The sequence below is a fragment of the Neovison vison genome, chromosome 2 (genome assembly GCF_020171115.1).
Source record: "Neovison vison isolate M4711 chromosome 2, ASM_NN_V1, whole genome shotgun sequence".
NCBI classification, from domain to species: domain Eukaryota; kingdom Metazoa; phylum Chordata; class Mammalia; order Carnivora; family Mustelidae; genus Neogale; species Neogale vison.
The window spans coordinates 355,852-365,616 of record NC_058092.1 but is presented as its reverse complement, the minus strand read 5'-3'; the positions used below and the strand labels follow the sequence as shown (position 1 = coordinate 365,616).

Genomic DNA, 9,765 nt, shown 5'->3' with positions numbered 1-9,765 from the left:
CTAGGAGCCGCGGAGCCCCGCGTCCTTGCGCCCCGCCGCCAGCCCCGGGGAGGGCTCTCGCGCCGGGTCCCCGGCGCCCGCGCGCGGCCGCTCGGCCCCGGGCTCCCCGCTCTGGGCGCCGTCGGGGCCGGGGCCGGGCGGTCGGGGCCGCCTCTGCGCCGAGGGCGGCCGCCTGTGCGCGCCTCCGGGGCTCCGGGGCCGCGCGGGCCTGCGCGCGCCCGGCCTGTGGACGGCGCGGGGCGGAGGTGGCTTCGAGCAGTCGGCCTCGCCCGCCGGCCGTGGGGGCGGCGGGCGGAGGGCGCTGCGGGGGCCCCCCAGGCGCGGCCACAGGTCCGCCTCGCCGTTGTGCAGGAGCGCGAAGCGGCGCTGGGAGAGCAGAGGCAGCATCTTCTGGTTGCGCAAGCTCTTCTGAAAGGTCTCGATGGCCAGGTCTGGGGGCGGCGGGGGAGGGGGTGAGCCGGGGCATTGGCTGCCCGGACGGGACGTGGGAGCGGCGGGGACGCAGCGCCCCCTCCCCCCGTGGGGTGGAGGTTCTGAGGCCCGGCGGGGTTGGGGGTGAGAGAGCCGAGGGGCGGGACCCAGCTGGGGACGAGGTGTGGCCGGCACCAGGGTGGTGGGGAGGGTGGGCAGGGTCGCCCTTCTGCGGGGCCTGAGCGGAGGGTGCGGTGTCCACGTAGGTCCTCTGGATGTTGGAGAACTAGGTTTGCGGGCGTGTGAATTTGGGGAGAGGGGGGTCTGGCACACCCACGGCTGGGCAAGCAGGGAGGGCCCTGTTTGAGGGTCTGGGGGTTGCAAAGGGCCTCACCCAGCGTCTCCATGACCACGCCTGGTATCACCTCCTTCAGGACTTCACAGTTGGTGTGCAGGGCGGGGTTGGAGTTCATTTCCAGCAGCCACACCTGGGCCCAACACTGGTTAGCATCGTCCCCACACATCACTTGGCTCAGGGAAGGCTGTAGCCTTGGTCCTCATTAGGGCGAGTGGTCCTGGGGAGCCCCTTTTCTGAGGCCTCACTCCTCCTATTTGCCCAGGGAGCCAAGTCTCTGAGGGTCTGGCTCTGGGCGGGCACTGCTCCAGCTGCAGGAGCTCGGCAGGGGTGGCGGAGTCTGACTGCGACCCTGGCGCATGGGCTTGCCTGCGGGCTCAGGATATGCACTGGGCGCCCCTCCCTACCAAACCCCACTGGTCCCGGGAAACTGCAGAAGTACCTTGAAGTTCTCATCAATCAAGAAGTCACAGCCAATGAGGTCAAAGTAGCCCAGCTTGCAGTGGAGCTTGGACTTGACAGCCTGGAAGCAGTGGGCCATGATCTGCTGCATCCGCTTCTGAGGGGGCGCAGGGAGGGGTGACATCCAGTCACGGCCTGAGCAGCCAGCACAGCCCTCACCTGTGCTCCCACCTGCACGGCTGCACACCTGCTCACACTTTCCCACTGAGTCACAGGCTCACAGCAAGAAACTCATTCACTCTTGTATTCTCTCAGCAAACATGTGGAGCTGCTCCTTCACGGCAGGGACTGGGGCACCGGAGTGAAGGGAACTTGGAGCAGCTCCCTCACAGCAGGAGAGAGAAAACAGATGCGGCATGTGAACACACAAACACGCGTGTATATTTTGTGCAGCGTATCAAGAAGTGCTGATGAAGAAAACGAAGCCGGGTTGGGGGGTCCTAGGGTGTTTGTTGCAAGAAAGGGGGCGGGTGTTGGGCCTCAGTGAGGAAGTAGTGAGCGGACTGAAGGCTGAATGCGAGGTCTGTGGGATGGGGTGGGGAGTTTGGGGGAAGGGCAGCAGCTGTAAGTGGAGTGTGTGTCGCCTGTGTCGGTGTTGGGGGAAGAGAGCGAGGCGGCCGCAGCAAGCCGGAGGGCAGCAGGAAGTCAGTGCCCACTGGGAGCTCTGCTGAGAGAAATGGAGGGCGTGTTGGCAGTTGTTGCTGGAGGTACTGGGCTGGTTCGGAATGTTGTTTTTTTTTAAAGGAATTTTTTTTTAAAGATTTTTATTTATTTATTTGATAGACAGAGAGAGATCACAAGGAGGCAGAGAGGCAGGCAGAGAGAGAGAGGGAAGCAGGCTCCCTGCTGAGCAGAGAGCCCGATGCGGGGCTCGATCCCAGGACCCTGAGATCATGACCTGAGCTGAAGGCAGAGGCTTACCCCACGGAGCCCCCCAGGCGCCCCTCGGAATGTATTTTGATGCAGAGCTGACCTGACCGGTTTATGAATGGGTTATGAGCTGTGAAAGAGCCGTCCCTAAGTCTTTGGTCTAAAGCTCTGCAGGGATGAAGCCCCATCACTGAGAAGAGGAGGGGAACAATGGAGTCTGAGATGTTTAGGAGCTTGCAGGTGGGTGTTGATAAGCTCTGGGATATAAGGCATCTGGTCAGGGCCACATGTTTAACTGTGGAGCCAGGAGACTTTCATTACCAATGGTGCAGATAAAGAGCAGAGCCCTGGGCCTCCAGAGAGCAGTAGGTGGGATGTGGGGGGCCCAGAACAGGGTGCCAGGAGGGAGCGGGCAAGGCCCTGGAAGCCGGAGGGAGAAAACACCAGGGAATGAACAGCTAGTCCAGACTGGCTGACACATCAGAGAAAAGGAAGACCAGGAACCGACCCCTGGGTGTGGCAACAGGGAGGTCACTGGTGACCGCAGCGAGTGTCTCAATGGCAGAACCACCCCACTGCCATGGGGTGGCAGAGAAAGGACATCTGAAAATAAGTCACTCCATAAAAGCCACCAAACAAAACAACCTGGCAAAAATAATCAGAATCAACTTTTTCAGAACCCTGGAAACTAACCAAAGGCTTGCAGCAACCTGAGGAGTGATTGTGAAGAAAAATCTTGAATCTTGGTAAGAAGACCAAGCTCTGTAGCATTTTAACTTGCCTTGGTTTTATCCCTACTTCCCAACTTGGTGCTAGACTTGAAAAAAGTCTGCATTCTCAGTCCTGGGGATAGCAGAATGGATATGACTTGCAAAAAAAATCGTAAAAAGTAGTAGCTACTTGTGATCTCTCTGCTGGCCTCCCCAGAAGATCTCACTTGAAAGGAACTAAAGGAAAATATGAGCATGATATCCTACCAAATAGAGAATATCAGTGAAGGGATGGGTGTTATAAAAGGAAACCACACAGAAATTCTGGATTTGAAAAGTAAATAAAAAATGAAACTCGAGGAGCTTAACAGTTTTTCGAAGATAGGTCAATCGAGATTATCCAGTCAGGGGAACAGAAGAAAGGGAATGAAGAAAAAAGAAACAAAGCTACAGAGGCTGGTGAGACCCCATCAAGCAGACCAACATAAGTAAGGGGAGTCCCAGAAGGAGAAGGAGTAAGAGGCAGGAAGAATAGTTGAAGAAATAATGATACAAAATTTCCCAAATTTGATTAAAAAAAAAAAAAGGTCTACACACCAAAGAAGGTCACCAATTAGGATAAACTCAAAGAGATCCAGCGTATCATAAGCAAACTTTCAAAAAGACAAAGAGAGAATGTTGAAATCAAGAGAGAAGTGATGAGTTATAAGGGGTCCTTGATAGGATTCACAGCCAAATTCTCATCAGAAACCATGGATTCCAGAGGACAGTGGAATGACATATTCAAACGCTGAAAGGAAAAACTGTCAACCAAGAATTCTATATCTGATGGTATCTGATGGGCGCACAATGTATACAGCTGTAATCTGTGAAAATAACAGCATAAAGGGAGGGAAAGAACTATATAGGAACAAGGGTTTTGTAGTTTTTTTTTAATACTATGGAAATTAACTTGGTATTAATCCAAACTAAACTGTTATAGATTAAGAGGTTAATGGTAACCCTCAGGGCAACAGCAAAGAAAATAATTCAAAACCATATAATAAAAGAAATGACACTAGATATGATACTCTAGGAGATACGTGTTTACTACAAAAGGAGGCAGTAATGGAGGAATTGAGAAGAAAATAGATATGATATGTAGAAAACAAATAGAAAAGTAGAAGATGTAAGTCCTACCTACCAGTAACTGTATCAAATGTGAATGAGTTAAACTTTATAATTACACAACAGAGATGGGAAGAATGCATTAAAAAACACAACCCTTGATATCCTATCTATAAGAGCCTCACTTTTGATTCAAAGACACAGGCTGAAAGTGAAAGGTCGGAAAGAGGGTCTATCATGCAAACAGTAGCAAAAGAGCCGGAATGCAGGGCGTCTGGGTGGCTCAGTGGGTTAAGCCGCTGCCTTCAGCTCAGGTCATGATCTCAGGGTCCTGGGATCGAGCCCCACATCAGGTTCTCTGCTCTGCGGGGAGCCTGCTTCCTCCTCTCTCTCTGCCTGCCTCTCGCTGAATTGTGATCTCTGTCTGTCAAATAAATAAATAAATAAAATCTTTAAAATAAAATCTGCGAGAAGGAAAATTGGAAAATCCACAAGTTTGTGGAAATTAAATAGCACACCCCTTAACAACAAATGAAATGAAGGTAGAACATAGAGCCTTATGCATTGTGGTAAAATCAATGTTTGGGGGAAATTTACGGCGGTAAACACCTATAAGAAAACAGGAAGGAAGACCTCAGATCGATAACCTAGACTTAAACCTTAATAAACTAGAAAAAGAAGAGAAAATCCAAAGGAAGGAAAATAAGGGGTATAAATGGATGAGAGAATAGAGAACAATAAAGAAAATAAATGAAACCAAAAGCTGGTTCATGGAAAACATTGACAAAATGGACAAAGTCATAGCTAGACTGACCGAGAAAACACTCGAGAAATAAAGGAAGACCTTACGTAGAGATGAAAATAATTATAAAAAGGACTATGATTCATAGAACTCTATGAACAATTGTATTCCCAATCAAACTAGATAACCTGAAAGAAATGCACAAACTAACAGCTCGACCCAATAAGAAACAGAAAATCTGAATCACCTATGACAAGCACAAGCCGAGTCGGTCACTAAAAACCTTCCTACAAAGAAAAGGCCAGGATCAGGTGGCTTTGGAAGACTGGAGAAGTCTTCCAAATATTTAGAGAATTAACACGAACTCTTCACAAACTTTCCAAAAAAGAAGAGAAAGAAACACATCCCAAGCATGCAGGAGAGTGCTGCAGACCAGTATGGCTGGTGTGTGTAGACACACACACACTCATCGAAATGCGGGCAAAAACCCCATCCAGCAGCGCGTTCGCACGTTAGAGATCACGTCTGAGTGTGATTTACGCCAAAATGCAGGAGCGATTCTGTGCATGAAAACCAGTTGGTGTAATACAACACACTCGCAGAGAGAAGGAAGTAGCAGCTGTCAGAACAGTGTACCCTGGTTCGCACGTCGATGGAAGGGAATGGATAGAAATTCTAGAGAAGGGGCGCCTGGGTGGCTCAGCGGGTTAAAGCCTCTGCCTTCGGCTCAGGTCATGATCCCAGGGTCCTGGGATCGAGCCCCGCATCGGGCTCTCTGCTCTGCGGGGAGCCTGCTTCCTTCTCTCTCTCTGCCTGCCTCTCTGCCTCCTTGTGATCTCTGTCTGTCAGATAAATAAATAAAATCTTAAAAAAAAAAAAAAAAGAAATTCTAGAGAAACCCAGACCTACCTGACCAGTCGATTGCCAGCAGTGTGCCAAGAACAGTGTCCTTGACCACGGCACTAAGAAAGCGGGACATCCACACACAGAAGAATGAGGGCGGACCCCTCCCACCGTACACAAAAATTAACTCAAAAGGGAGCAGTGGCCTCGCTGTAAGAGCCACTTATCACTAGGTGATAAAACCGAGAAGCAAACACAGGTACAAATCTCTGTGACTTTGGATTTGGAAATGGATCCTTAGATATGACATTGAAGGCATGAGTAACAAAGAAAAAATAGATGAATTGGATTCCCTCAAAATCAAAAACTTTGGTGCAAGAAAGAGGACATTATCAAAAAAGTGAAAAGACAATTCACAGAACGGGGGAAAATATGCGCAAGTGACGTTATTAGAGAAGGGTCTAGTACCCAGAACACGCAAAAAGCTCTTAGACCCACAGACGGCCAATAAGCGCGTGAGAGGGTGCCCAACTCATTCATCATTACGGAAGTGTAAATCAAAACCACAGTGAGATACCACGTCACACCCACTGGATGACTTAAAAAAGAAAGAAAGAAAGAAAGAAAAGGAACAAGGGTTGGTGAGAATACGGAGAAACGGGGCTGCGCTGCGTTGCTGGTGCGAGGGCGGACTGCTGCGGCCCCCGGGGAGCACCGGGGCTGTTCCTCAACAAGTTCGAGGCACGTGACCGCACGACCCACACGGCACTCCGACTGCACACCGGAGACTGAAAATGTGTTCGTGCGAAAGCTTGCGTATGAATATTCACAGCAGCATTACTCATGACAGCCAACATCCATTGGTGACAAATGTTTATCCAAAGAAACGGTGTAACCCTACAGTGAGATTTTACCGAGTCACGGAGAGGAATGAGGATGCCACACGCAGGAAAGCCATCTTGTGGGATTCCATGATTACGAAATGTTCAGAATAGGGTAATCTGTGGGGACAGGCACGGTCACCAAGAGCTGGGGGACGGGATGAGGAGTGACTGTTGACGGGTGTGGCTGTTTCTGTGTGAAGAACCAGGTGGTGATCCTTGCACAACTTGATGAATCAACTAAAGCCCCTGAACTGTACACCTTGGAGTAGTGAACTCCGTGGGAGGTGAACCATTAAAGAGGGAGAGAGGGAGGGAGAGAGGGAAGGGGAGGGAGGGAGGGGGGCGTAACTAGCCCCCCAGCGGCCAGCTGCCACACTCTCCACGCAGATGCACAGGCACGGGACACACACTTCAGCGCAGACACACTCCCCAGGAACGTGTGAGCGCCTTGCGCCCAGCGCCCCCCACCACTGTGCGGGGTCTTGACCCTTAGCCCCGCCCCACGGGCTGGTGTCGGGAGGGGCCCACGGACCGTGAAGGTGGTGAAGACCCAGTCTCTGGGGAGCCCCTTGGTCTTGCTGAACTTGTCGTTGATGTGGCGGTTGAGCTGGTCCATGCTCCACACCGTGTCCTCCTTGAGCAGCACGTACAGGGGGCTCTTCTTCTGCATGAACTGGGGGCAGGGCGGCACCTGCAGACCACCGCTCCGGAACACCCCGAGGCTCTGCCCCCGCTGAGGGCCCCGCACAGAGCCCCCCGCCGCTACCCCAGCTACCCGGCAAGCCCTGCTGAGACCCTCTGCACCGTCAAGGGTCCCCCAGATCCTCGCAGAAGGCCCCCACGCAGACCCTGTCACGGAGACCTCTGCGCACAGGGTCTCTCCACGGAGGTCCTCGTGGAGACCCTAACCCCACGGATTTCCCACGCACCGGCCAGCCCTGGTCCCGCCCCCTGTCAGGCTCCGCCTCCGCCCATCCCCTCCGTGGCCACGTGCCCACCTTGACCTCCCCGGGTCCAGCCCCACCCTCATCGTGCCCAGGGCCGCGCTCCATCCGTGAACCCATCTCCCCAGAGCGGGGCCGGCGTCCAGTGGCCTCTCCCCATCAAAGCGAGTCCACAGCTGAACTCCCTTCTGTGAGCCAAGGCTGCAGAGGGGGCCCTCATCGCGGGGTCCCCTTACCTGGTTGGTCAGGTGGCCCCTGAGGTCGCTGGAATGGGGGTCATACAGGCTGAGGGTGAGGCGGGCGTAGCCGTGGCCAAAGAAGACCATGTAGGGCGCGGCGCAGGCAATGAGCAGGTAGGAGCGCACATCGAACTTCTTCCCGCTAAGGAGCAGGGGGTTCTGGATGTACCTGCGGACACATGGCGGCTGGGGCACGGCCAGCCTAGTCTGCGTCCCCTGGTCCCCTCCTGAGCCCAGACCAGTTCCTCAGCACCACTTGTCCCGGGAGTTTGTGGGCTCTCTCTTCTGAGGGGACACTTCGGAGCCTGGCCCCAACCCTCAGCCCACGCAGCCCCCCCAGGCAGCCCCCACCCCCACCCCCACCCCCCGGGGGCAGTTTTCCCTAGGCTCCTTGAGAGTGGGAGCAGGTTGGGCCCCTGTGGGCAGGGAGGACTTCCTGGAGGAGGGAGGGCAGACACTGGGCCTTCAAGGCTGGAAGGCTGGGAGGAGACGTCCCAGGAGGAAGGAACAGGTCGGTCTAAAGACGCCGAGGGCCGAAGGGGGGCGCAGACGGCAGCTGTGGCAGAGCCCCACTGACGTGTGGGGAGCCCCAAAGGGACCTTTGGGAGGCCAGACTGCGGCTCCTCCACCTCCCGCTGTGAGGCTGAGGGTCTGGATCTCGTCCAGAGGCAGAGGGAGCCAGGGAGGGGTGGTCAGCTCTGCTCCAGGCCTGAAGGCTGGGGCTGGCTGCGCTGGGGACGGGAGACTGGCTGGCCTTCCTGCAGGACTGGACAGAGGGGCGGTGCCCAGGCTGGGGAACGAACCGACCAAGGCTTCCCGGTCTCTACCCCATGTGCAGGAGCCTCTGTGGGTGGGGTTGGGGTGGAGGGCATCGCCTCTGCAGCCCGGACAGTCTGTGACCGCCCCACCTCTGCCAGCTACAACGGGGCCCAGCGGAGGGCACCACAGCTTTCCATGACCGAGGACTCCTCTATGGGCCCTGGGGGCCCCACCAGCTCTCCCAGGCGCCAGCGGGGCCCACGGCCAGCCCCAGCCCCACCGTGAACTATGCCCAACACCTCTGCACGACCCGCGCCTGAGGCGCCCTGAACGGCATCTTGCGGTAGATGGGGTCGTCCTCGATGCTCTGGGTCTTGACTTGCAGGGCAGCGACTTCCTCCTGGTTCCTGAGCAGGAAGATGCCTTTGCCCTGGTTGCAGGCAGTGGGCTTGCAGATCCAGATGTGATTTCCTGCAGGAAGAGCCCCGAACTTCGGGCTAGCCCGGGCCGCTCCGACCACGCCCAGTCAGGCCCGGCCACGCCCAGGAGCGGCCACGCCCACGCCGCGCCCGCCCGCCCGGCCATGGTCCCGCCCCTTACCAGGCTCCGCCTCCACAAGGCCCAGCCTAGACCCTCCACCCGTCGCCCACCCGGCTCCACCCCTTCACCCCTCCATGGCCACGCCCCCCTAGGCCTTGTAAGGCCCGGCCCCGCCCTTAGCGTGCCGGGTCCGTGGTCCATCCCTGCACCCCTCTCCCAGAGCGGCCGGGCGTCCAGTGGCCTCTCACCGTCAAAGAGAGTGAAGAAAGCCTCTCTCTCGTCCCTGATGTCCAGACGGTATGTCTCTGGGAAAAACTCTTCCATTTTCAGGACCCTGGGGGAGCAGGGAGGTGGGGAGGACACAGGGAGGGCTGCCCCCTCCCCCCAGGCTAGGCCAGCGAGCCTTTCTAGGGGACTGACCTGGGGGCAGCTGGAGGACAGTGTCCCCTGGAAAGCTGGTTGCCTCTGTCCCCCAGCACCAGCTGTTCCTTCGGAACCTTCTGCCCCTTGCCAGGAGCACCCTTTTCTGGGTCCTCGCACACCTGGCTTCTCCGCAGGCTGCGTCCCCCATGCCCTGCTCCCTCTCCCACCGCACCACTGCACGCCAACGTTCTGAGCTGTGTCCCCAGGCATGCAGTGAGTGGTCGGTACGGGTCCCTGGACACCCCGGCCTAGTCTACCCGTCCTCCCCTGGCTGGGGGCTGCTCTCTAACTCCTCTTTGTCAAGCACCGGGCCTTGGGTTTAGGGTGGGATGGCTCCTTCCAGCAGGGCTGCAGAGGCCTCCCGGACTGGGCCACGTGGGCTCCTCAAGAGCAGATGCTGTGACCTCTCTCGATCTGTACCCCAGAGGGAGGGCCTGGCCTGAGCGGCCGCCCAGCCGTGTGCGGAGAACGATGGT

At 55.9% G+C, this 9,765-nt stretch overlaps 1 protein-coding gene across 1 annotated transcript in view; it reads right to left on the bottom strand.

The window, feature by feature from the left end:
* The window catches only part of TTLL10 (tubulin tyrosine ligase like 10), a 54,097-nt gene continuing 44,332 nt past the window's right edge, over positions 1-9,765 (bottom strand). The window contains exons 8-14 of the mRNA XM_044236252.1: positions 9,115-9,200; positions 8,626-8,797; positions 7,565-7,736; positions 6,917-7,057; positions 1,209-1,325; positions 806-899; positions 1-431 (exon numbers count right to left, since the gene is read on the bottom strand). Coding sequence (XP_044092187.1) covers positions 1-431; positions 806-899; positions 1,209-1,325; positions 6,917-7,057; positions 7,565-7,736; positions 8,626-8,797; positions 9,115-9,200 — 1,213 coding nt within the window. The remainder of the gene's footprint in view (positions 432-805; positions 900-1,208; positions 1,326-6,916; positions 7,058-7,564; positions 7,737-8,625; positions 8,798-9,114; positions 9,201-9,765) is intronic.